Below are 26,810 nucleotides of genomic sequence, written 5' to 3'. Positions count from 1 at the left end.
TCAGGGACCTGGATAGACCAGGTCCCCACATGGTGGCTGAACAGTACAGTTACAAATAAAAACTATTGATCCGGAGCCAGACGCACTCGCACCTCCAGCGGTAGCTTCTCGACCAACAAGAACGTGCGCAATTCCTCCCATTGCAAGTGCTTCCTATTCACTGCCTGGACGTCAAAGCTAGTCAGGAACCTTGCGAGGATCAGTCGCATTTCCGCCCATGCCTATGCCAGGTGCTGGCCCAGGCAGGACCGCGGCCCTGTGCCAAACGGGTGCACAACCTGGGGAGGCTGCTGATAGGAATTATCTTAGATGCAAACAAGTCATTAAGCCATATCTTTGTCACTCTGGGATCACTTGCCTAGGCCCTCGCCTATATATCCTTTTGTGTCTATTTACAGATTCCAGTTCATTCATCTATCGCCTCCTTCTCTGACTCCGCGTCCACGTCCTCGACCAATTTGGGTAGCCTCAGCCATTCGCCTTTGCTCTAACCTCTGTGTGAGCTCCTCCAGCAGCTTTTTAGGGGTCTTTCCATAAGCATTGGGTCGCTCCATCGAGCCTCCTGCCCAGCGGTGCCGTCGTGGCGGGATTCGGGGTCGACAATCAGAATTACCTGACGGTCAACGGGAAGAGCAATGCCTTCGGGGTAGATCCCAACTCGGACCAGATTAGGGAGATCTATCATCTGGGGAAGGGATCGGGGTCCCAGTATCAGCCGATCTCATTGTGGGTGAAGGAATGCAAGGGGTGTTAGATGGTGTTACATTAGCATTGTTGGGGCGGAAAGGCTTGCTGTGGCGGCGTAGCAGGGTGAGAGGATGCTCAAAAGAAGTCTGTTGGTAGGAAACTGTGGCTTTGAAGGGTGATGGTGGTGGCGATGTGACATTGTGGAAGCATGGAGAAGGGTGCATTTACTGTGTTTGGCTTGATGAAGTCGCAAGGGTGGGCGTTTTGTACTACATCGTTGACTGCCTTGAAGCGTTGGCTGCACGGGTCTATGAGATCTCTGAGTAAGCAGTTCTCGGGTCAGTGCCTGGTATATAGAAGATTATGTGGAGGGTCACAGTTCTAGAAAGCAAAAACAGTTATTTGATATTATACGGAGTACGGATGTAGAAAGACGCGGTTGGTTCTGGATGCCTTAATTTATAGGCACCGAGGCCAAGAGGCTGATCTCGTGATCTGCCGCTCTTCCTCCTTCTCTCTCTTCTGCCTCACTTTCCCCTTCCACCTTCCCATTCAATCCGCTCATCTCACCCATCGCATTGATTCCATTTACCATCTGCTTCACAATCCCATTGACGAGCCCATCTGCCATATTCTTTCCCGGCTCAGGCAACGGGATGACAGCTTGTCGCGACGCGAGCTGCTCCTGCGACGGCAGCGGCGTGTTGACATCTTGGCGCCCGATCGCCTCCACCTTGGCGCACAGCTTCTTCAACGTCTCCTCCGCGAACGACTGCGACATGGCGTGAGTCGAAAAGATCATCTCGATCCGCACCTGTGAGCCCACCGGGGTGGCTAGAATTGACAGATCACACGCATCAGGGGCAGGGCAGATGAATCCCGGGGCACATTTCAAGGTCCCTTCCATCGAGACCGGCTGCGTGGGATCCTCTTCCGCTCCAAACTCTTGGTACTGGAAGACCGAACTGAATCGCGTCGCGGCAGGCCAATCGGTACATTGGTCGATAATGTGCTGGAACCCGAGGCTCTCGTGCGGAATTGTGTCGGTCTGCTGTTGCTGGATCATCCGCAGCAGCTCGAGGACCGTGCGCGCGGCCTTCATGTCCGCTCGAACGGGCACGATGTTCAGACACGGTCCCATGACGGACTCGACGTTGTCCAGGGCGAGGTTGCGACCCGACACCATGTGGCCATAGACCACGTCCGCTGTGGCTGCCAACTCTCCCAGCACCATCGCCCATGCTGCTTTGATCACCGTAGCGGCGGTGATCCCGTGGTCCTTGTATGCGACCAAGGGGACCATGTCCATAATCATTGTGTTGAGCACGTTGGTGACGGATGGCTTGGTGTGTTCGACCACCGCGGTCATCGCGGATCCAGCCAACATCTGTCGGTAGAAGGCCTCGGCGCCCTCATTGGCGAGTAACTGCATGCGCACGAAATCGGCAAACTGGGGTCGCTTCACAAGAGACTCGCCTCTGTAGGCGTTGCGGAGGTCTTGCATCAGGAGTGGCATGGAGGAGCCGTCGTATTGCCCGTGAGAGATGCGCATGATGAGACGGTGTCGAATTGCTCCGTTCTTGATCACCATAAATCGGACAATGGGCTCGCCTAAACGTGGCGGGCGAGCAAGATCTTCACGGACCAGTATTTCGGATGGATCTTGATCATCCTGGATATGGAACGTGCATTCGGGAGTCACTGACCGCAGCACGACTTGCAATAGTTGCGAGCCGGTCTTCACAAACACCGTGCGAAGGATTGCGTGGTGCTTCAGAAGCTCCTCGCAGGCCGTCTGCAAGCGTCGCAGGTCAATCGGCCCGGTAAAATCGAACACAAGGTAATTGCTCCAGCCGCGAGTCTTGTTGAGCCCACCACCAATGGCAAGCGACTGAAAGTCGGTGACCTCAAGCACGTCTTCAATGTTGAAGGCAGGAAAGTCTACTTGCGGCAGCACAATCTCGTCCAACAACTGGTCCTTGGTGAGGGATTTGAGCGTTGAGAAAGGTTCAAATGTCTGAGGTCGCTGTTGATGCGACAGCGTTTCCACTATGGTACTCATCGCCTCCAGAGTCGGGTGCTGAAAGACGGTGGCAGTCGAGAGAGGGATGCCTTGGGCACGAGCCGCGGACGCTAGTCGCATGGCCGTGATCGAATCACCTCCCAGCCGGAGGAAATTGTCATTGAGACTGATCTGCGCGGCCGATGTCTTGAGAACCCCGGCCCAGAGTTGCTGTAAGGCAAGCTGCATTTCGGTAGTTGGGGGTCGCGTCTCCTCGGTTGACCCGGTATATTCTGCCATTTGTCTTTGGGTCATCTCGCTACCGCACCGGATCAGTGTCTTGCGGTCTGCCTTGCCAGATGGTAGCTTGGGAATGTAGTTCACTGGAAGGTAGGCACTGGGAATCATGTGCATTGGCAGGAAGTCGGCCAGCCGGTCCTCTAGCCCGGACACCGCTGTCATATGGCGGGCGCTTGGTGGGGGGATAATGATGGTAGCAGAGGAAGCTTCTTCAATGGGAACGGGGAGGAATGCTACCAAGCGAGGCTGGCTGGAAGCGTCCTTGGGGGAAAGGATGTCAACGACGGCGTCCGGTTTATTCGGAAGGCTCTGCTTGATGCGATACTCGATTTCTCCCAGTTCGATACGCTGACCACGCAGCTTCACCTGAGTGTCCTTGCGCCGCTGGAAGCTCAATGTACCGTCGGCGTTGTAGCGCACAAGATCACCAGTCTTGTACACCACAGGAGGCCGTGAAGCATCCTGCTTGTTGAGCCACCTTGGGTTCTCAACGAAAGCAGCCTGTGTCTTGGCTGGCTCTGCGAGATATCCACGACCCACGTTCCATCCTTCCATAACGAGCTCTCCAACGCTTCCGACCGGCACCAGTCTATGGTGATTGTTGGGCATAACGACCCAGGTGGCACCTGAGCATGCCCGCCCAATGTTCCTTGGGCTTGACTGGCTGGTGATCTCGAAGTTACTCGTGCTGCACACACAGCATTCACTGGGACCATAAGCGTTCACCAATCGAAGTCGATGGGCCCAGGTCTCGATGTGCGATTGAGACATAGCTTCACCAGCCAGAATCAGTGTCTCCAAAGACGGAACATCATCAGGGTTGATGAGGTTCACAAAAGAGGGGGTCAAAGCGGCCCAGTTGCAGTTGGTCTCCCGGATTGCCTCCGTCACATCGCGCTTGCGCTGCTCTTCAGACGCCACGCACACGCAACCGCCGACAACTAGCGTTGTGAGAATCTCGACCAAGCTAGCGTCGAAAGTGAACGAAGCAAATTGCAACGCGCGGGTCGAATTATCCATCAGCATCGTCGATGCATGAGTTGTGGATGCGGAGGCGTATGCACCGTGTTCGATCACCGTACCCTTAGGCTCTCCCGTACTTCCAGATGTGAAAATAACGTAGGCTGAATTCTGAGTGGTGACACTCGTCGCAGGGAGACCACTGGTTGCAGGCTCTTCCGGTGTGTCTGCAGACAAAACTACGACATTGTATTCGGGTCCCAGAGATAGACACAACTCGTGTTGTTCGGGCGAGCATACAATAGTCTTGGCCTTCAATTTGGTGATTATGAGCTGGATACGACTCTTAGGCTGTGACGGATCGATGTTCAAGAAGGCACCACCAGCACGCATGACACCCAGCATAGCAGCGACGGGCCACCGGCTCTTCTCGAAACAACAAGGTACAAAGTCTTCTGGCTGGACGTTGAGCTTAGCAAGGCGGTGTGCCAAGCGGGCAGAGTGCTTGTCCAAGTCGGCATAGGAGAAGGAACCATCCCATGAGCAGACAGCTTCTTTGCTAGGTTGCTCGGCGATACGCTCTTCGATCAACTGATGAATGGTCTTGTGGACCGGGGCCGGAATGTCTTGGTTCCATTGGCGGATGCTCTCCTCATCCTTGGCACTGATAAAGGTGAGATCGTCCAACTTGGTCTCTGCATTTGAGGCGCAGAACTGCTGGAGGAGGTGTTCCAATTGAGCAAGGATCCGCTGGACGTAGTCGGCTGCGATGAGACTGGAGTCGAAGTGAGCGGCACACTTCACTCCCTGGGCCTGCAAGGTGCATTCCAAAGTGAGGGCGTATGTTCCGAAGTTGGCGTCAGCGTCGGACACAGCTGTCAGGTCCGGCTCTTCAACAGTTGCCGGCTTTTCCTTGGCGGGTTGGACAACAAGCAGCGTCTGGAAGTCACAAGCACTGGCTGCCTCCGTGCTCAACCGACCGATGTTCTGCAGTCCCAGTTGCTCGAAGGCAATCATCTTAGCGGCTTCGGCCTGCAAGTTGCCGACAAACTCTTTGACCGTAGTGCTAGCGTCGCCGGGAACCTTGACTCGCACTGGGACGGCAGCAATCCCCGGACCGACCAGACGATCGATGTCCGGCACAGGAGCATTTCGACCAGAAACAATGTTTCCAAACACCACGTCCTCGGACTCGGAATGGGACCCGATCAGAATCCCCCAGGCTGCACGAATCATCGACGCCATCGTGATTCCCGGCAGGTTGTCCATGCGAGGAAGAGTCATCTCGTAGATCGAAGTGGAGTCCGACACTGGTTGCTTTGCGGTAGAGACAGTGCATGGGAACTCGTTCCGCATCGCGCCAGCGAGATATTGTTGCCAGAACTCGGTGGAGTCGTTGGTGTCGGTCTGGACCACGTGGTTCATGAATGCCTTGAAGGTCGCATCTCGAGTTGGCCGCTGACCCTTGTATGCCTTGTCAATACGTTCAAAGACAAGATCCAATGTCCAGGCGTCGTAGACAGCGTGGTGGGCGGTCCATACGAAGGTCCATCCGTGCTCCCCAGGAGTAAGGCCGTAGCGGGTCAAAGCATCACCTGCCCCCATAGGCTGCTTTTTGTCGTTGGCCAAGTACTCTTCAAGGCTTTCGCCAGAACGCCAGTCAATATTCCCCCGGATCACAGCCTGTAGCGAAACCGACTGCTGGCGGTAGATGATGCGCGTCCGCAGAATGGGGTGTGCGGTGACTACGCCCTGGCACGCTTGCTTGAATCGTTCCAGGTCAATGTTCGGACCGAGAGCAAGAGTATGCTGCGCCATGTACACTCCATTGCGACTATCCGAGAGCGCTATCAGACCTTCCTGCATAGCGGTACAGGGGTACAGGTCTTCGATAGCTGATTTGTCGACGCGGCACTGCTCGGCTGCAGCATCAAGCACGCTGTTGAGATCTTCGGTGGTGTCAAGCAAGGAGAACGGCACATCTTCAAACGGTTGAATACTGTCGAGCGCGGTGGAAGCCTCCGCCATCGCATCCAGGGTCGGATGGGTGAAGACATCTGCCACACTCAATCCAATATTTTCGCCCCCGCAGAGATTGACGAGTTTCATGGCATCGATGGAGTTGCCACCCAACTGCAGAAAGTCATCGTCTGCTGAAATAGATTCCTCCTCAGCCGGCAAGACTTCGGCCCAGATTCTGCGAAGCGCAAAGCCAGTCTCGGTGGCAGGCTCCCGGTGATCCTTCTTCATGGCACCCGTCAGCTGAGCAACAGTCAACTGTGAGGCGAAATCACTAATCGCCTTGCGGTTGGTTTTGCCGGATGGTGACAGTGGCATATGATTCAGCTTGACCATTGTCGAAGGAACCATGTACGCGGGGACAGCAGCAGACAGTTTGCTCTTCCAGCCTTGGGTCAAAGCCTCGAGATCCTCCGCTGATGCCGGGTCAGGAGTCTGGAAACTATCATCGAATCCCTTCCTAAGCGCCACGAATGCCGCAAGCATAGGTCGGTCCTGCTGGTCGACCGGTTTGACAAGGCCTACTGCCGCCTCTGTACCACGGGGCAAAGCCTGGCGCAGGTGGAATTCGACCTCCTCCAGCTCGACACGCTGGCCGCGCAATTTGACTTGCATATCCTTGCGTCCGACCAGATTGATCTGGCCATTGCTTCCCAGTCGCACCAAATCACCAGTCTTGTAAGCCCGAGCGGACGACGATGCGCCCCGAATATCCTTCAGCCATGGTGTGTTTGAAATGAAGACAGAAGCCGTCTTCTCCGGTTGATGTATGTACTCTCGTGCCAGCACTGGACCTTCGACCACCAGTTCACCGGTCGCACCGAGCGGAGCCAGCCGATCGTGATTGTTGATGTCGGCGACCCAAGCAGCGACACCTGTACCCCGACCGATCGTTGAGCGCTCGATGGATCCCGACAGATCTCCTGTCACGCAGACGGAAGCTTCGCTTGCCCCGTACATGTTTAGCATCCGCACTCGACTGCGCCACGTGTCGAGGTTGTCCTGCTGAACTGGCTCGCCGGCCAGGAGGAGCGTCTTGATATCCGGAACGTCTTCTGGTTTGATAGATCGTAGGAAGGAGGGCGTCGTGCAAAACCAGTTAGCTCGGAGTTCACGCATCGCCGCTGTTGTCCGACCCAGCCGGTCCTCCTTGGAGGGGACGCAGACACAGCCACCCTCAACCAGCGGGGTGAACAGCTCGAAGGTGTTGACGATGAACGTATAGGCTGCGAATTGGAATGTCCGGGTGTCGCTGTTGATATTTAGCGGTCCACTATGTGCGCTGACACTAGAGCACACCGCGCGGTGCTCGTGCACGATCCCCTTGGGCTTTCCGGTACTACCGGAGGTGAAGATTGCGAAGGCTGCATCGCGGGGGCTGGCGCGCTTAGGGAGGTCGGGGCAGGGAAGTAGGCTTTGAATGAAGTCTGCGTCCACGGCGATGACTTGCGACACATTCGGCGTCACCATGTCCACATAGCCCGGCGTCGTGAGTACCAGCTTGGCTTCTACTTCGCTAATGATTGTCCTCAGACGGTCTATCGGCTGGGCAGGGTCGATGCAGACGAATGCGCCGCCGGCCTTGAGGACTCCCAACATGGAGACTACGGCCCAGAGGGACTTGTCGAAGCAGACGGGCACGAACACCTCTGGTCCGACGTTCTGGGAGATGAGGAAGTTGCCCAGTCGCGCAGTGTAATCTACCAGTTCCGAATACGATACGGACCCATCCCAGCATTCCAGCGCCGTGCGATTCGGATACAGCTTCGCCGCTTCATCGATCTGTTCATGCAGACAGGCCTCGATGGTCGGAGACACGGTCGCATTCAGCTCCTGGAACCGCGCCCACGAAGACGGCCCAAGAAGGTCTAGCTCTCCGACCGTGGTGTGGGGTTCGTCGCGGATGGCCGCTGTCGCTTTCGCAACCGCTTCCGCAACTGCAGCTGCGATGCTATCGCCGATGGCCTGGGCGGCATAATGAAGGGTCACTTGAAGCTTTTCTGTCGCATCAGTGACTGAGAGTATAAGGGGAAACTGACCGGTCAGCAGGTAAGATCGATTTATAAAATTCGGAAAGTGGGTTGACTTACATGGGAGGGATCGATTTGCGCGAGGTGTGGTTCATGAGTTTGCGTCGACTTCCAGACAAGCGTATTGAATGATTCGCTCAAGGCCGCCCAGTCCTTGAAATTCTGGACGGTAGGTACGTCCTGCGCGGACTGTTCAACCGACGGCTGAAGCTGCGACAGAGCAGTGTCGCCAGGGATCTCACCGTGGCACACTGCGAACCGCAAGGTATCGGCCACCGTGCTGTCCGCCAATCCAAAGGAGAGGACATCACTCCCCGTATAATATCGTAGTACGACCATCCAAGCTTCCAACACGGCCTCGGTGGAGCATGCGCCCGCGCGCACTGGGATTGACTGGAACTCCGGCGCATTGTGCTGGAGGTTCTCGGTCGGGAAGTGGCAGAGTGCTGCGTCGGAGGCACCAGGCATGATCTGCAACATGACCGCGCGCGTCAAGTGAGAGTAAGGGTAGTGATTAGAACAAATGACGGGTACTTGGCAAGTCGCACTTGCTGATTACATATAGCTAGAGGTGGTGAATTGCGCGGGTTTAGAACGACAGAGGTTGATGTGATTATGCAGGGAGGTAAGCTCGAGAGAGCAATTGTGATCGAGAAGAAAAGTTGGGGAGGACAAGCTTGAGCTTCGCAGTTCAGAGCTCTAGAGTGAGATTCTTTTCTCGTGCCTGGCAATTTTCATTCACTAGGTCACTCACTGACTGACTGATAGACTCTTTCTCTCTTTTCCGGATCCGGCTATGCTTCCGGCTTGATCCCCTCCTGTGTGTGGACACCCAGCACGGAGCTGGGTGTGCTGCTGTCCCTGAGGATCAACCTTGGGGCCCATTCATTGCCTCGTGAATAAAGTGGCAAGACGTGTTCAGGGCTGCAATGGCTGTAAGGGCTAGTATGGCAGCTGGCAGCTTGTGTTTTGATACAGTCATGACCGTGACCGTGACGGTAAGCGATTAGATAGAGTTCCCTCATCTTGCTCATCGACCCACTGTGGATCTCATCGTGGCCTTGGCTTGGTTTACGTCATGGCTCATGGCTCATGGCTCATAGCCCATGGGCTTAATTTCCCTGGCAGGGGAGAAGCTTGGACTTCTGCTCGGCTTCCAACAGGGTCGCGTAGATTACTGTTTGAGTAGTTCTTTCTGCAGGTTGCCAAGTACTCAGTATACGCTAGAGATATGCCGAGTTTTCGGACTTGACCAGGAACTACATGTGTCGGTGACTGCATTGACGCATGTCTCGTTTCTAATTGCAAGGTTCATTGTGTGCCAGGTGTTGTCAAGATATTTCAGCATCCATGGAAGAGTCTCGGGCATAGATCGGGAAGTACCGTGGGCTCGGGACATGCTGCTTTTCCCCGATCGGGAAGTTGATATTCTTCACCCGCCGCGGCCTGGAGACTCCACTCTTTTTTTTTTTACTCAGTGAATGGCCAAATTCCCCTTCCGAAACTCTTCCGCCAAACTCTTCATCGTCAATCGCAGTTCTGCTATTTCTGGATATCGTGGATATCCTGTACATATACGTACCCTCACGATCGACACAAAACCCACAATCTCCTGGACCCTGCGCTGCACTCCCTGCCAGCCCTTCATATCAAAGCAACCACCGGTACTCTATACTTTCTAGATATTTAGGGTCTCGACACGAACCTCCCTTCTCCGGCAGTGCTCGGAACCTACTCTCCGCTGAGGGTCTCTGGGCTCTGCAAGGGGTGCAAGATTATCACACCCTGTGTAGTGTGGTTTGGGAATGTGCCAAGCGCAGAAATGGAGTCTGTAGAGATGATCCGTATAGACAGGCAAAATAAGTAGTACAACTCTGGCACTCTTCGAGGGGGATAGGTCTGGTCGAGGTTGTTCCATCACTGTCACTCCTTTGATTATTGTTGTGCTGTATTTCCGTCACCATGAAGGATACCGAGAGTGTGCTGGTGCAAACCAACATTGATCGACGGACCTGCCGTCGTGTGAAGCCGATGCAGGTCCTTGTGCTTGGACTCTGCCGCACGGGAACATTGTGTAAGTTGCCACACTTCCAGCGCCAATGCACGGTTGCTTTCGCACTCCTCCTGCGACACTATCCCCTTCCAACAAACACTAACAACCCGCCAGCAACATGGCTCGCACTCCAAGAACTCGGCTACGAGACCTACCACATGACCTCGATCATGCAAAACCCCAAGGACGCGGTGCTGTGGGCCGAGGCCTTCCACGGGAAATACCACGACGGCCGCCCCTTCACGCGCGCCGACTGGGACCAGCTCTTAGGCCACGTCGAAGCCGTCACGGATTTCCCGGCTGCCGTCTTCGTGGAGGAGCTGGTCGCCGCCTACCCGGACGCGAAAGTGGTGCTGACGCTGCGCGACGTCGACGCCTGGTATGCCTCGATGCAGCAGACCATCATGGCGCAGACCTACAGCCCCCTCGCGACGCTGCTGGGGTGGATCGACCCCGAGACTTTCGGGGCGGGCAACCGCATGTGCCGCCTGGGGTTCGACGCGATGTTCGCCGGCGACTTCACCCGCAATGGCAAGCAGGCCTTCCGCGAGCATTACGATCGCGTCCGAAGCGCCGTGCCGCGCGATCGTCTGCTCGAGTGGAACCCCGCGGAGGGCTGGGAGCCCCTCTGTGGCTTCTTGGGAAAGGATGTCCCGGCCACGCCCTTCCCGCGCGCCAACGAGAAGGCGATCTTTCAGAAGAAGTCGGCCGCGGTGGTACGCAGCGCGTTTGGGAGGTTTTTGAAGAAGATGACGTGCTACGGGCTGGGCATTGCGGTGGCATATTTGGCAGCCAGGCATGGCAGGGAGGTGTGGTTGCGTGTGCCGCGGTGGGTGTAGATCTTGGGGGGTAATTACAATTCGTTGTGTATACTTTGGGCTTGCACGTCTTTGCTTTGAGATGTTTGTACATAGATGATTTTGTGTTTCATAGATCATGGATATTCAATCATGGTTGTTTGACGATGAACCGCTCGATTCCCGATCGATTTTTGCCGACCCGCGGTTGGCCTGAGACGATCGGCGGCAATTTGGAAAGAATAAGCATGGGAAAAGAAGGAAAGAAAGGAAAAACGAAAACGGGAAAAAGAAAATATATCTCCGACATGGAAAAACAAAAAGGAAGAAAAAAGGTCTCTACCTGCCCCCGGAGTTGACTTAGACACTGTGAGGATCATGGCACGCTGCATCTATATGCCTGGTGTTTTACCGGTCCTTGCCCGCTGGTTTCTGCCCTATGCAGCCTTTCTGTGACCGAACTTGATATTGATATGCTATATCCTGGATCTGGTAGTAATATTATGTCAAGTAAACTTTTCACGCCATCAAGCTTGGACAGCTCTTTCTCTGGCCCTCCGCTGGAACCCTGTTTCAATCAGGATTCAGGAAACATGGTTGCGTTGACCCTGATCTGATCGGTCCCACCTACTGTATCCGGGGAAGATCACCTCGAGGCCGAGATCCATCGATCGTCGAGCTGGTGGATATGCTGTATCGCCAGTGTGGAGACACCTGACTCGCTGCTGGGTGAGAGCATCTCTTGCACTGCATTGCAGATGGAAGAATAGGAGTGTTGTTTAAAGCCGACCGCATGTAATTATTCATTATAGATATTATAAAGCGTTGAAGCTCACAAATCAACACAATATCAATCGACAAACACAGATAAGTTAGTGGTTCGTGGATAGGTGGTCTCGAGATGAAACAACCTCGTGGTGGAGCCCCATCGGTGATGTCAGGGTTCTGGCCACGTCTTGCCCTAAACAGTAAACCGCAAAGACTGCCCATGTCAAGGACCCTGACTGGCCATGGATTCATCATTATCTTCCGCGTTCCCGCATCTCGATCCTGATTTCTGCCGCTGGGTCCTGTCGATCGATCCGCTGATCGTCGGTACTGGAAGACTAAAAGGTGGAGCCCCGGGAAAAAGCACCGGCAAACCGGTTCGTTTGGCCCTCACTCCACAGTCCAGAGTCCAGGAGATTCAGGAGAGGAGTTCACCAGAACTGCCCCAGTCAATCTGCCTTAGCTTTCCCTCCCTTGTCTTGCTCTTCGCCTACTGTCACCGTCACCACCTGCTTCTTCCTCCCCCTAACCTCTCTTTCTCCTTCCCTCCCTCCCTCTTCCACTCTCTTTCTCTCTTTGCCTCATCACTTGACCCTCTTTTTCTCCCTCTGTCTTCCTAATTTGTTGACTCAAACACATCAACTGACTCTTGAGCTCCATTCTCACTGATATACTCTTTTCTCCGGTTTCACTTATCCACCATCTTTGCTTCATTACCATCATTATGCGCTTCGCACTCTGGTCCACTGCCCTCCTCGTCGGCTGCATGGCCGCTCCCATGCTTCCGACGCACCCGCTCATTGTCCGAAGAGAATTGACTGAGGTAAGGATCGCTGGGCTGCGTCAACCTGGAACTAGGAAGGGTCTGCTCAAACTAACTCTTTGCTCATCATTACTGCATAGAATGGTGAAGTGGTAAGTCAACCCTGGTGCATAGTCGAGTGTGTCTCGAGGGGCCGGAGGGGCTGACAAGACGGGCAGGATGTATGTATCAGGCTCCACTGCGGTGGTAATATTCGTTCATTGCGCGTGCTGACGACTGTGTGATTCGCCCATCTCAAGCCTGTAAGTTTACCTACCGTTTTGGGAAATGTTGACGCTAAATGGCTGCTTAGGTTGTATGTTGTTCTTGATCTTGTATAGCCTTGTTGACGTGCAGTGTAAGACTGATTGCTGGGATAGAATGTGAGTCTCTCTTCTTTCGGTGGTACTGATCCTTCCGCTAACTTTTGTGTAGAATGTATGCCAATCCATCCTCTGACCTATGCTATTGAAAGTTGCTAATATACACAGGGCGTGAGTACCCTTGTGTCGACTTGGTCTAAGATCCGGCTGCTGATCTTGGCACTGGCTGGCTTGTAGACTGTAAGTTTCACCTATTCTTGCTCTTTGACGTGACTGACACCGACAGGTGGTATGTACTCTTTTGCCCGGTAATGGTTGACCTCCATTGACGTGGTTCTTTCCCTGTCATCAGAATGTGAGTTTACCCCTCCCTTCTAGAATCATGCCAAGCTAATGTACCCAGAACGTGAGTTTCTACAATTTATTTACTCGAATGGCTGATGGAGTATTGATACTCATACATAAAATAGAATGTAAGTGGACTTGCTGCAGGTCATCTTCCCCGCTAACTATGATTAGGTTGTGAGTATTCTTATCCTATCGAATAGCTGATCATCCCATCCTTACTTTTAATAACAATGCAGAGCGTGAGTCTCTCCCCACAGCGTACTGGTATATACTAACATCGAACAGCTTGTGAGTACCCTAATAGAATAGCCTTAGCATCTGCACATGCTAACTCTCGGCCTTGCCTGGTACCCAGCTGGTAAGTCCAATTGAAGTCGAGGCATGAGAGAAATCCACGCTTACAAACAGCAGAGCGTAAGTCCCAAGTCATACTGACAAGGAATGGCTGATGCTGAGTGCATGTGCCTTAACATAGTTTGTACGTATCCCACCCACCACCGTAAGATCCTACTAACCCAGCCAGTGTGTAAGGAAACCCCACTTCCGGCCCATCAAAAACAGCATTAACGCATACTCCCGCGATCAGAAAGAAAAGGTAAGTTCACTCCCTTCCCGGTATTGTGTTGCCTACCTGCGTCAACGACTCGTGGCTAACCGATCAGCGCGACAACGACGAACCGTTGACCTCCGATGGCGACGTGGACCCCGTCAATGACGGCGAGGTCAACAACAACATCTCGCTCATCCGGCTCTGCTAGACGATCGTCAGCTCCGGCCGAGAGCTACCACGGACTCCCGAGGGTTCGGCGAAGGGTGGACCCAAGCGGTCGCGACCGAGTCCTTCTGCCCTCCCTCTCTCACTTGCTATCGTGTGGCTGGAGATCACTCGGAGGGCAAAGCAGGGCACCGGGGAACGAATTGGGGCTTGCCGAGGAGGACTTGCCGAGGAATTACTTGCTGCGGTGGATTGAGATTCTAGTCAATAGGTTATCCCTCGTTGGATAGGGCATGTCATACGATTGCACTCTTCCCGTCTCTATCCACTATGACTGTAGATCTAGCTGGGTATATCCACGTAGACGTTGGGATCCATGTCTGTAGACGTTCATCTATGACGCATGCGATGCCTAAGATCTTGTTTAGTCGCCATGTCGAATGGTTCTTCGATGGTATAAAGAGATGAAGTTCTGGTGCCGGGTTGTTGGCTGGGTGTGATACCGACGCCTCTTCTGAGAGGCATGACCAGTCGACATCACCTCACCAGCTGCGAATTATTGTGTCCGTACTAGCTGCAAGCTGACTGGCTTCGATGAGACTTTTCGAGATACGAATGATTTCGAGTCAGCGGGCCTGGCCAGAGCAACTCGAAGCCGCACGATTCATGCCCGATCAGCATGTCTACACTAATAATCAGTCCATACGGCGGCTACTTCCTCGAAATGAATATATACCCGGCTCATCCATTTTGCTGCAGCATGTACAAATCACTACTACCATTAGTTCGACACACTCTTGGTTATATATTACTATCGAAGAACAAAGACACCATACGCCAAAAAGACTAGGCTAAAACACTTGTTTACTGCTTCCCAGCCGCCACACGCGCCCGACGCTCGCGCACAGCATCGGCCAGCGAGCGCAGTGAGGACTCGGTGGTCTCCCAATCGATACAGGCATCCGTGATGCTGACACCCTTCTCACAACCCTCCAGACGCGCGGCTGGCTTCTGGCTGCCCTCCTTGATGTTGGACTCAACCATGACGCCGATGATGCCGCTCTCGCCCTGTCGGAGCTGCCCTTCAATGGTGCGCAAGACCTTGGGCTGGTTGCGGTGGTCCTTCTGGGAGTTACCTGGACGATTGCGTTAGCGAGAACATACATTCCAAGGCAAGATTGACATGTAGGTAGTGATGTAAGTTGACGACTCCAGACATACCATGGGAACAGTCCACCATGACGACCTCCCGCTCCCCCTTCTTCTGCAGCATCGCCTTCGTCGCCTTGACACTCTCGGCATCATAGTTGGTCCCACGGCTCCCGCCGCGCAAGATGACAAAGCCATCGGGGTTCCCGCTGGTGCTAGTGATGGCGATGATGCCCTGCTTGGTGGTGCCCATGAAGTGATGCTTCCCGCGCATCGACTTCAGCGAGTCGGCGGCGGTGCCGACGGACCCATCGGTGGCGTTCTTGAAGCCGACGGGGAAGGACAGCCCGGAGGCCAGCTCGCGGTGCAGCTGCGACTCGGTCGTGCGGGCGCCGATGGCGCCGACGCTGATGAGATCGGCCGTGTACTGCGGTGAGATGGTGTCGAGCATCTCGCAGGCGACGGGCACCCCCTGGTCGGTAATGTCGGTCAGCAGCTTCCGCGCGACCTTGACCCCCTTGTTGATGTTGTACGAGTCGTCCACGTCCGGGTCGTTGATCAGCCCCTTCCACCCCACCGTCGTGCGCGGCTTCTCCAGGTACGCCCGCATCACTACGCACAGGTCCTCCTGCAGCTCCGCGGCCAGCCCCCGCAGGCGTGCCGCGTACTCCAGCGCGTTCTCCGGGTCGTGGATGCTGCAGGGGCCTACGAGCACGAGCAATCGGTCGGACTCCTGCCGGATGATGTTGCGTGCTTCAATCCGGCTGTTCAGCACCGTCAGCAGGGACTGCGCGCTCAGCCCGATGTCGTATTGGACCAGTTCGGGCGGGGCGAGGGGGGTGTATTTCTCCACTAGAAGGGGAATCGGGGGTTAGAGATGATCACATTTTTAGGAAGAGAAGAAAGAGTGATTGAGAAGAATTCAGGCTACTAACCTCGGACATCTTCAGCGAGCTTCTTCCGCAGAAGGTCGATGTTGGTGGCATCCAGCACGGGGGTGGATGTGAGGCTAGGCATTTTGATATGCGTATGTATGGAAAGCAGGAACAAAGAAATATTGAGATTGGAGCGCTAGGTAGAGGGAAACAACACAACACTGGGACACAATGGGACAAGAAAAGAACAACATAGATTACTGGGTCATCTTCACAACCGTCTGGAACAACACCATGTGCTATATACCCTGCTGGGGACTCCGACTCGACTTCCCTGCTATCCCGCCTCTCCCCCTCTCGTCGACCTGACCCTCTCACCGAACCTGAACAGGATCTTTTTCCGTGTCAGTGCGGCTCGTGAATGTCAGACCTGCTGAGAGTCTATCTCCTGCCGCAGCTCAGAGAGAGGGGGGAAAGTTTAATTGGAATACTCTATCGTGATTGTCTCGGTCCACACCCGCTACGTCGTCGAATCGTCACTGTACGAACAGCTCCGAGCGATGGATACTCGGACTCCATCACGTATTGCGGTAGTGTCTCCTTCAGTCCGTCTCGTATGGAAGGTAGCTGAACTGGTCCACAGCTTTGGGACGGTCGATCAAAGTCAGATTCAGAATGGAGGAGTGAAAAACCTTGAGTCTCGGTTGTTTTTCTCGCAGCGTGGGAGGAATCAGGAAGCGTCGGGACGTGCTCCGATGATCGTCGTGGATGCACTGCAATCCCAGAGTGGATAGCATTTGAGCTCTTCATTTTCCATGTTGGAAGCAGGCGTGATGGTGGTGGGTTGCAGTGGGTTTCGAGAAGTGGAGGGCAGAAGATCTCGAGGATTGATATTGCCTTGGATGGCTGGTAACGTCGTATCAAACAATACATACCGAGATCTTGTTTCATACAGCAAGCGATACGGACAATACCGCGCCAAGATTACCGCTGGACCCGCCCGACCCGCCGGAGCTAAACCCGAAGAATGCAAGATCGCCCCGTGCAGCCGCGCTCCGATAAGCGAAATTTCGGAATTGCTTCACTGTCACCTTCACAATCTCTTCCTGCTCGCATTCATGGCTCACTCCACCGCGGCTTCCGGAAGCATGCAGTCGGAATCCATGGAACCACCATGCCATCGTTTCACCTGCGATCTATGAGCTGAAACACCTCGATCTGTTTGTTGTGGTTCGTGCTGTACCACGAGAGGAATACAAATACACACCAGGAAAACACACGGGTTGAGCCGACTGGGTCTCTATTCCCAGTGCTGATCATGACAATCTGCCAATTTGCCGCTGGATGGGTCAGGAACATCTGAATCTGATCAAGACGGAATGGCAGAGCAAGCAGACTCCACCGTCCACAGTTCATGGCCCACAGCCCACGTCAGGATGATCGAACATCCACCGCATCGATGAGGACCTCTCGTCAACCTTTCGCGCGGCATCACCATGTTGCCAAACATCAGGCACTAAACAGCTATATCCACACTTTCCGATCGAGGGTTCATCGCCCTGCATTCTACATCTAGACTAGCCGCCTTGAGATTTCCCTAGTCCTGATGCTCGAGACGGCTGGTTGGATCGAGGACGATGAACTGGAGTTCACCTCGAGTCCTGCTTTTTCAGCTTACTGGGTCAGGTCCAGCGCGGTTGCTTCGCTTCGGGCTCCTCCCACGGGATTTCCTCAAAGGGGATATGATAGAGCCCCTAACAGGCCGTGGTCGAGAGTTGTCGTAGATGCAGGTGATGGAGCCCCAAATCCTGCTACACATAATAGCATTGTTGACCGTGTTCTCTTCTCTCTCTCTCTCTCTTCCTCTTGTTCCTGATCATCTTCTCAATTCCCCACGTTATCTTCCGATTTTCATTCTCAATTTCTTGCGCGTCGCGTTTACCACTTGCGTTTTTTGTGTTCTTCCTGCCCGACTTATCCCCTTGCTGCTGGCTCTTGCTCTTCTCACTCTTTTTTGTCTAATTTCTCCTCTTTGAGCACACAATGCCGTCCATCATCCTGGATGATGCCGACCGGCTCCGTCAGCGTTGGACGGAGCTGGTCACCGACGTGACGCCTTCACACCTCCCCACGGGTCTTTTTTCGAAACGGCGGACCAAATCTCGCTTGGGGAAGTTAGAGATCGACCTCGATGTATCCCTGATGCAAGCATGTTCTCAGAAGCACGATGTGTCTGCCTTGGATCTTGTCCAAGCGGCATGGGCTGCCATGCTGCGCTCCTATTCTGGCTCCGATGACATTACTTACGGGGGCATCGGTCTCCAACCCTTCAACGTGAAGCAACAAGTGACGGACGCAGCTCTGTGCCGGGTACGGCTGGAGCCAGACGTCTCCATTCTCTCGATTCCACAGCAGACCCTGAAAGAAGGGCCACAAACCGCGGACCTGCTGCTCCCTTTTCCAGAAGCCTTGCAGGTTCTCACCAGTCTGGACCCACAGCCGTGTAATACCGCAATCTGGCTGCGGGACTCAACTTCCAAGGCTGAAATCTCTGAGAATGAGATTGTCGGCGACAAGACTGTATGTCTCTTCCTTGCATATTGGTTTTGTTCGGTCACTAACTTCTCTCTCTAGTTTGACTACGTCCTACAGATTGATCCCTCTTTATCCACTCTAGACTTAATATACCACAAACCCACGGTCTCGCAAGCCCAGGCCGAGTATATCGCTAATACCTTCGCCGATATCCTACATACTGTCTGCTCTGATCCCTCCAAGCCGGTGTCCACTCTGTGCCACCCAAGTGAATTGGATACGCTTCAGATTGGAGCGTGGAACCGCATCCTTCCGAAGGGGAGTGCAGTGTGCGTCGACCGTTTGATCGAAGAGGCTGCACAGCGTACCCCCAATGCCCCCGCCGTCTTCTCATGGGATGGCCAGATGACGTACGCCCAGTTCAACCAGACCGCATGCCGTGTAGCAAACTATTTGGAGTCAGTCGGCGTGCGTCGGAACCAGCTGGTTCCAGTCTGTTTTGAAAAGTCCCGCTGGACCATCATCACTATGATCGCCTTGTGGAAGGTCGGTGCCGCCTGGGTGCCTCTAGACCCACGCCATCCACGCCAGCGTATCGAGACAATTGTCGAAAGCGTAGAGGCCCCGACGGTCATTACCTCCGAGGCCAACCAGGCGCTGCTGGCCGGTATCGCCCCGCAGGTGATCACAGTAGACGCCGCTCTCATTGAGACGATCGAGACGAGCTCGGATGTCGAGTTCGAGTCGCGATCGCAGCCACACGACATCTCTTTTGTCATGTTCACGTCTGGAAGTACAGGCAAGCCCAAAGGTGTGGTTCATGAGCATGCGTCCGTGGCTTCGAGCGCCCTCCACCATGGTCCTGCCATGAACATCAACGAGGGCACGCGTGCCTTGCAGTTTGGTGCCTATACCTTCATTATTAGCACCTTTGAGATATTCACCACCCTCATCTTCGGTGGGTGTCTGTGCATCCCCTCAGACCACGATCGTCATACCGATATCCGTCCTGCCCTGCGCTCCATGGATGCGAACTGGGCAATCTTCACCCCTAGTTTCGCCCGCTCTCTCAGGACAGAGGATGCTCCTACCTTGAAGACACTCATCCTGGCTGGTGAAGCAGTCGCCCAGGACATTATTGACCGCTGGGCTGCCGTCGCTCGCTTGATCAACATCTACGGTGCCAGCGAGTGCTCGGTCTGTATGATCGGACCCATGGTCACGGACACACCGCGCAGCTGCATCGGCCGAGCTGTCGGCGCTCTCTCGTGGATCGTCGATGCGAACGACCACGACCGGCTGGTTCCGATCGGAGCAGCAGGAGAGTTGATTATGGAGGGTCCCACCCTGGCGCATGGCTACCTGGCCGACCCCGAGCGTACCCAAGCCGTCTACATCAAGGACCCCAAGTGGGCACAGCAACCGGGCATCACCCGGCAATTCTACAAAACGGGCGACCTCGCTCGCTACGGCGACGACGGTAGGATTCACCTGATCGGCCGGAAGGACTTGCAGGTCAAGATCCGTGGGCAGAGAGTAGAGCTGACCGAGATCGAGGCGCACATGCGCGCCATCAACAACCAGGTCAAGACCGCCGTGTCGATGGTGCACCCACAGGGCAAGGCCATGCTGGTTGCCTTCATCTCCAGCCAGAGTGGCTTCGGCCCGGAGTTCCAGCACCCCTTCCATGCTACGCCTGAGGATCATCCCAACATCGCGGGCATCGCCTCGCAGATGAACAGCGAGCTTGCGCAGAGACTTCCGCCGTACATGGTTCCCTCTGCGTTCATCCCGCTCGCGTACATGCCCCTGACAGCCTCGGGTAAGACGGACCGACGCATGATCACGACCTTCGGCACCGGTCTGTCCTTATCCGCGCTGGCGGCCCTCGCCGGAGGTACGGCAAAGTCTACGCGCACCATGCCTTCCACTGCGGATGAGAAGCAGCTCCAGCAACTGTGGTCTGAGATCCTGCATTGCTCGCCCGCGGAGATCGGCGTGGAGGATAACTTCTTCCACTTGGGTGGCGACTCCATCGAGGCGATGAACCTGGTGCGGCGATGCCGAGCCGAGGGCTACCAGCTCCAGGTCAGCGAGATCATGGACAATCTCGTGCTGCGCGACATGGCCAAGGTGATGGTGCCGGGTCGCTCCTCGACTGAGCTTCCACCTGCAAGGCCCTTCGAGCTTCTCGGCGACGACGAGGAGAGCATCCGCTCGGAGGTGCAGGCTGCCAGTGGATTCAAGGATGCAGAGCTCATCCAAGATGCGTATCCGTGCACACCGCTGCAGACTGGTCTAATGGCTCTCTCGGCCAAGATCCCCGGGTCCTACATCGCCCGCCACACGCTTGAGCTGCCCGCAAACCTGAGCGTGGACCGCTTCAAGGAGCTGTGGGAGATTGTCGTTGCGAACAATGACGTGCTGCGTACGAGGATGGTGGAGACGGACCGCTACGGCACCGTGCAGATGGTCGGTCGTGACCGCATCCAATGGAGCCACGGTAGCGAGTTGGAGGAGTATCTCCAGGCTGACGAGGCGATCCCCATGCACATGGGTGATGCTCTCACAAGACACGCTATCGTCGCCGCTGCAGATAAGACCTGCTTCGTCCTAACCATCCACCACGCCATCTACGACGGTCTGTCTTTGGAGATGCTGTTCAATGACCTCCTGGACGCTCTGCAGGGCAGTGTGCCCCCTGCGCGTCCGCAGTTCCGGGATTTCGTCCAGCACGTGGTGGAGAAGAACAATGACGAGGCCACGGAGAAGTACTGGCGGAACGATCTGGCTGAAGGCGACTTGATCGCGTTTCCCACTCTCCCCTCGGCTACGTATCAGCCTCTCGCCAACGAGTTGCTCATCCATCACCTCAAGATCCACCGCAATGGTCCTTCGGACTTCACCACCGCGACTCTGATCCGTGCGGCTTGGACCCTACTCCAGGCCCGCTACTGTGACTCCCCCGACACGGTCTTCGGCTGCACCGTCAGCGGACGCAATGCATCTGTTCGCGGTGTGGAAGACGTGGTCGGACCAATCATCGCCACGGTCCCCATCAAGGCGCACCTCGAGCCCCAGCAGTCCGTCACCGACTACCTCAAGGCCGTCCATGCTCACTCGGTGGAAATGACCCCCTACCAGAACTATGGCCTGCAGAACATTGCCCGAGTCTGCAACAACGCTCCCTCTGCGTGCAGCTTCCAGACCCTGCTTGTCATCCAGCCCGCCAGCTCGGTGCCCGAGGCCAGCCTGATCCAGCCTTTCTCGGCCCCACGCGCGAGCTTCAGCACCGTGGCCCTCACGCTGGAGTGCAGCCTCTCCGCCAACGGGGGAGTCCTGGTGCACGTCCACTTCGACAACGCGGTTCTGCCCCGCGGCCAGGTGGAACGCATCGTGCAGCAACTCGAGCATGTCCTGCAACAGCTGGCGCAGGAGCCCGCCAGCCGCACGCTTGCCGACCTCGAGCTAATCAGCCCCCGCGACATGCGCGATCTCCTGCAGTGGAACCGCACGATCCCCGACGCCACCGAGGACTGCGTCCACAATCTCATCGCCAAGAACACCATGCTGAATCCGACTGCCCCGGCCGTGTGCGCCTGGGACGGCAACCTCACCTACGCCGAGCTCGATCACATCTCCTCGAAGCTCGCCGCCCACCTCATGAACGCCGGGGTCGGGCCCGAGGTGTTCGTCCCGCTGTGCTTCGAGAAGTCCATGTGGACGATCGTCGCCATGTTGGCGACCATGAAGGCAGGTGGCGCGTTCGTGCCCATGGACGCGTCGCAGCCGTCCAGCCGCATGCAGCTGGTCGTTCAGGAGGTCAACGCGCATGTGATGTTATGCTCGGAGGAGCAGCTGGGCCGGTGCCCGGGGCTCGTCGAGAAGGCGATCGCCGTCGGACCGGGCATGGCCCAGGCGTCGATGCCGCAGATGTCGCAGACGCCCGTGGCGCCGTCCAACGCCGCGTACGTGATCTTCACCTCCGGCAGCACGGGCACGCCCAAGGGGTCGGTGGTGGAGCACCGGGCCTTCTGCACGGGGGCGCTCGCCCACAAGGAAGGCCTGCAGATGGGGCGGCGCGTGCTGCAGTTTGCGTCCTACACGTTCGATGCGAGTGTGCTGGAGATTCTGTCGACGCTGGTGCAGGGCAGCTGCGTATGCGTGCCCTCGGAGGCCGAGCGCCGCGGCAACATCGCCGAGGCCATAACGCGCATGAACGTTGACTGGGCAGTGCTCACCCCCTCCTTCGTCAGCACCATCGACCCGACCACCGTGCCCACCCTCGAAACCCTCTGTCTGGCCGGCGAGGCCATGACCGCCACCCACGTCGCCACCTGGACCCCCTATGTCCGCCTCGTCAACGGCTACGGCCCCAGCGAGTGCTGCGTCTGCAGCTCGTCCAACCGCCGCGTCGTGCCCGGCACCGCGCCCAACGACATCGGCACCGCCGTCGGCGGCGCCTGCTGGGTGACTGACCGGGACGACCACAACAAGCTGGCCCCCGTGGGCTGCATCGGCGAGCTGCTGGTCGAGGGCCACACGCTGGCGCGCCACTACCTCAAGAACGCGGAGAAGACCGCCGCGGCGTTCATCCCGCGGCCCGCGTGGCTGCCCTGGTCGCGCTGCGAGCGGCTGTACAAGACGGGCGATCTGGTCAGGTACAGCGCCGATGGGTCGCTGCTGTTCATCGGCCGCAAGGACACGCAGGTCAAGATCCGTGGCCAGCGCGTCGAGCTCGGCGAGATCGAGTACCACCTCTGCCTGCCGGCCGCGGTCTCGCAGGCGATCGTCTCGTACCCCAAGAAGGGGATCTACGCCAACAAGCTCATCGCCACGCTCGAGCTGACCGCCACCACCGGTGACAAGCTCGCCCCAATAGCTGCTCCCACGCTCGAGAAGACGGGCTTCGATCTGCCGTCGCTATCCCGGTCCATGATCGAGACCCTCCCCGCGCACATGGTGCCCGTGATTTGGATCGTGGTGGAGAAGATCCCCAGCTCGTCGTCGACGAAGATCGACCGCAAGACGGTGGACACGTGGCTGGCGCAGCTGCCGGCGGACTTCCCGCCGACGATGGGCGTGAAGCGCAACGAGCCCACCGTGTCCGCACTGCGGCCGGACGAGGGCAAGGCGCTGGCGATCAGCCACAAGATCGCCAGCCTGGTCAGCCGCGACGACGCCGGCGGCGGCAGTCCGCTGCAGGGCCACGACTTCAACATCGCCTCAATGGGCATCGACTCGGTGCAGGTCATCAGCCTGGCCAGCTTTCTCAAGCAGACCTACGGCGTCAAGGTCGACGTCTCACGCATCCTGGACGGACAGATGACCGTGCGCTCGCTGGCCGCCCTCCTCGACGCCGAGCTCACCGGCACTGCCCCCGCCACCGCATCCCCGGCCTCCTCCTTCGACGCGATGAAGGAAGCCACCGCGCTCATGAAGTCAATCATCACACGCAGTCCCGTCAAGAAGACCGTCTTCGTCACCGGCGTGACGGGCTTCCTGGGCACACAGATCCTGCGCCAGCTGTGCGATCGCCCGGACGTCGGACGGGTCATCGCGCACGTGCGCGCCGCGACGCCCTCCGAGGCGTTCATGCGCGTCAAGGACGCCGCCGTGCGCGCGCAGTGGTGGGCGGACGACTACCTGGCCAAGCTGGACGTGTGGGCGGGCAACCTCGCGCAGCCGCAACTGGGCCTCAAGCCCAAGCAATGGGCCTCCCTCACAGGCGAGAGCCCCAACGAAGGCGGGCTGGTGCACGCGATCATCCACGCGGGGGCCGCGGTGAACTGGAACGCAGGGACGGAGGTGTTGCGCGCGGCGAACGTGGACTCGACGGCGGAGCTGATCAAGGCGGCAGTCAGCTCGCCGGCGCGGCCGCGGCTGGTCTACGTCTCCGGCGGGCACCGGTGGCACCCGGACGAGGACGACCGGGAGATCGCGGCGGAGGTGGCGCACGCCAACGGGTACGCGCAGACCAAGTACGTGTCGGAGCTGCTGGTGAAGCAGTTCGCGGGGCGGTACGCGAGCCAGTTCGCGATCGTCAAGCCGGGGCTGATCCTGGGCACGCCGGAGGAGGGGGTGGCCAACACGGACGACTTCGTGTGGCGGCTGGCGTCGGCGGTGGTGGACGCGCGCTGCTACAGCCGCGACGTCGGCGAGAGCTCGTGGATGTTCGTCACCAGCAGCACGCGCGTCGCCGAGGAGACCATCCACCAGGCCTTCTGCCCCGCCGACGCCATGCGCACCGTCACCTTCATGACCGACGGCATCACCGAGCGCGAGTTCTGGGACATCTTCCACCACGAGCTGCAGTACCCGCTCCGCGCCGTGGACCATGCCACTTACCTCGAGACCCTGCACCAGGCCATCCAGCGCGACGCCACCGGCCATCCGCTGTGGCCGGTGATGCAGGTGTTCGAGGCGATCGACGGCCGGCTCGGCGGCGGCGATGTCCTGCCCGATGCCAGTGTGGTGACCCCCTCGCAACGCCAGCATGTCAAGGCCACCGTCCGCCGCAATGTGCAATTCCTGGTGGACGCGGGCTTCATCGCGAGCCCCACGGGCAAGAAGATGCGCTACATGGCCGAGAAGGTGTTCCAGCGGTCGGGCAATGTGTGGGAGAATGTCAAGGGGATGGTTAATGGACTAGCTTAGGATGACAGTCCTATAGGATGGACTAGATGACATGTAGTGTTTTGTATGATAGCGTAATGATTTGGAGTATCGGTGATGGGAATTGGATTCAGATAGCATTCAATTGATTTTGCTCGTTCATCTATCGTCCTCCGTCAGTAATGCTGCTACATGTACATCACCAGACTAGGTGTCGGGGGAGCAGGTGGAGCAGCTGAACCTCCGTGTAGGGTGTTACTTCAGCTAATGTCGCATAAAACCAGCCGATCCATAAACAAGTAGCGTTGATTATCGCCGATCAGGGCTCAGCAGGAGGATGGGGGGGTATAAGAAGGCGCATGCCCGCAGCCTGTCTCCTGTTCTTTTTCCTCTCTCTCTCTCTCTCTCACTCAGCCCTAAGTTTCCCTTCCTCCTCACCATACCCACAACAACAACAACAACCACCACCACAACCACCCATCTATATCCCAACCAACACCCTCACACAACACACCAAAATCACCCTTGATCACAGACACTCACAGAGAAACAAAATGGACATGTTCGCCCCGGCCCCTCCACCACCCACCGCCCTAGGCCGGTACCGCACCCTCTCCTCGACCGCCGGCATCCGGGTCTCCCCCTTCCAACTAGGCGCGATGTCCATCGGCACCGCCTGGTCCGGGGGACTAGGGTCCATGACCAAAGAAGCCAGCTTCGCGCTGCTAGACGCCTACCTGGCCGCGGGGGGCAACTTCCTCGACACAGCCAACAACTACCAGAACGAGGAGTCGGAGCGGTGGATCGGGGAGTGGATGGCCGTGCGCGGGGTGCGCGACCACCTGGTGGTGGCGACCAAGTACACGGGGCTGTACAAGGCACCCAACCCTCCCGCATCTACCTCCTCCCCAGAAGAACCACTCGCAACGGAAAGCCGCTACCACCCCTCCCACCCGAAGGTCAACTTCGCCGGCAACCACCGGCGCAGCCTGCACCTGAGCGTGCGCGACTCGCTGGCCAAGCTGCGCACAGACTACCTCGACATCCTGTACGTGCACTGGTGGGACAGCACGACCTCGATCGAGGAGGTGATGGACAGCCTCCACGCGCTGGTTCAGCAGGGCAAGGTGCTGTACCTGGGGATCTGCAACGCGCCGGCCTGGGTGGTCAGCGCCGCCAACACGTACGCGCGCCTGCAGGGCAAGACGCAGTTCAGCGTCTACCAGGGCCGCTGGAACGTGCTGCACCGCGACTTGGAGCGCGAGGTCATCCCCATGGCGCGGCGGTTCGGGATGGCCGTCGCGCCGTGGGATGTGCTCGGCGGGGGGAAGTTCCAGACACAGAAAGCCATGGCCGCGCGGCGGGAGAGTGGGGAGGGGCTGCGCAAGATGATGGGCAGTGGGGCGCAGAGCGAGGATGAGGTGCGCATGAGCGAGGCGCTGGGGAAGGTGGCGGCCGAGTTGGGGATCGAGTCGGTCACGGCGGTGGCGTTGGCGTATGTGTTGGCGAAATATCCCAATGTGTTCCCTGTCGTCGGCGGAAGGAAGGTCGAGCATCTCAGGGATAATATTCAGGCGTTGGAGGTGAGGTTGTCGGATGAGCAGATTAGGTTTTTGGAGGGGGTGAAGCCCTTGGAGCTGGGTTTTCCGCAGAATATGCTGGGCGAGGAGCCTGGGGTTACAGGGCGGGAGGGCATGTCTTTGGCTAATGCTGGGGTGGTCGATTTTGTGAAGTTCGAGAGGCCTGTCGGGTATGCTTAAGTTTGGGGGGTGTATCTTGGTTGTTGGAGGTATCTGACTGGAAGGCATCTTGGTCGCTAGAAAGTCACACTG

At 57.0% G+C, this 26,810-nt stretch overlaps 6 protein-coding genes across 6 annotated transcripts; 4 read left to right on the top strand and 2 right to left on the bottom strand.

The window, feature by feature from the left end:
* Window positions 1-62: 62 nt before the first annotated feature.
* On the bottom strand, window positions 63-8,466 carry BO86DRAFT_402165 (acetyl-CoA synthetase-like protein; the record flags this gene model as incomplete). The annotated part of the gene is made up of 3 exons (XM_025673835.1): window positions 63-164; window positions 1,280-8,002; window positions 8,059-8,466. The coding sequence occupies 3 exons, from the start codon at window positions 8,464-8,466 to the stop codon at window positions 63-65; spliced, it is 7,233 nt and encodes a 2,410-aa protein (XP_025525035.1).
* A 1,494-nt stretch (window positions 8,467-9,960) lies between these two features.
* On the top strand, window positions 9,961-10,890 carry BO86DRAFT_402164 (sulfotransferase family protein; the record flags this gene model as incomplete). Its single annotated transcript, XM_025673834.1, has 2 exons — window positions 9,961-10,072; window positions 10,166-10,890. The coding sequence occupies 2 exons, from the start codon at window positions 9,961-9,963 to the stop codon at window positions 10,888-10,890; spliced, it is 837 nt and encodes a 278-aa protein (XP_025525034.1).
* A 1,450-nt stretch (window positions 10,891-12,340) lies between these two features.
* Window positions 12,341-13,847, top strand: BO86DRAFT_402163 (uncharacterized protein; the record flags this gene model as incomplete). Its single annotated transcript, XM_025673833.1, has 4 exons — window positions 12,341-12,439; window positions 12,520-12,531; window positions 13,613-13,684; window positions 13,752-13,847. The coding sequence occupies 4 exons, from the start codon at window positions 12,341-12,343 to the stop codon at window positions 13,845-13,847; spliced, it is 279 nt and encodes a 92-aa protein (XP_025525033.1).
* Window positions 13,848-14,668: 821 nt separating this feature from the next.
* On the bottom strand, window positions 14,669-15,970 carry BO86DRAFT_402162 (3-deoxy-7-phosphoheptulonate synthase; the record flags this gene model as incomplete). Its single annotated transcript, XM_025673832.1, has 3 exons — window positions 14,669-14,940; window positions 15,026-15,805; window positions 15,889-15,970. 3 exons carry the CDS (start codon window positions 15,968-15,970, stop codon window positions 14,669-14,671), a joined length of 1,134 nt encoding a protein of 377 aa, XP_025525032.1.
* A 1,901-nt stretch (window positions 15,971-17,871) lies between these two features.
* BO86DRAFT_436606 (uncharacterized protein) lies at window positions 17,872-25,020 on the top strand (the record flags this gene model as incomplete). Its single annotated transcript, XM_025676023.1, has 3 exons — window positions 17,872-18,408; window positions 18,463-19,142; window positions 19,419-25,020. 3 exons carry the CDS (start codon window positions 17,872-17,874, stop codon window positions 25,018-25,020), a joined length of 6,819 nt encoding a protein of 2,272 aa, XP_025525031.1.
* A 512-nt stretch (window positions 25,021-25,532) lies between these two features.
* On the top strand, window positions 25,533-26,738 carry BO86DRAFT_319143 (aryl-alcohol dehydrogenase; the record flags this gene model as incomplete). The annotated part of the gene is made up of 1 exon (XM_025668238.1): window positions 25,533-26,738. One exon carries the CDS (start codon window positions 25,533-25,535, stop codon window positions 26,736-26,738), a length of 1,206 nt encoding a protein of 401 aa, XP_025525030.1.
* Window positions 26,739-26,810: the final 72 nt, after the last annotated feature.

This window comes from Aspergillus japonicus, assembly GCF_003184785.1.
Source record: "Aspergillus japonicus CBS 114.51 unplaced genomic scaffold BO86scaffold_49, whole genome shotgun sequence".
In the NCBI taxonomy this organism is placed as follows: domain Eukaryota; kingdom Fungi; phylum Ascomycota; class Eurotiomycetes; order Eurotiales; family Aspergillaceae; genus Aspergillus; species Aspergillus japonicus.
The sequence above is the reverse complement of the archived record's forward strand: the minus strand, read 5'-3'. Positions and strand labels throughout refer to the sequence as shown.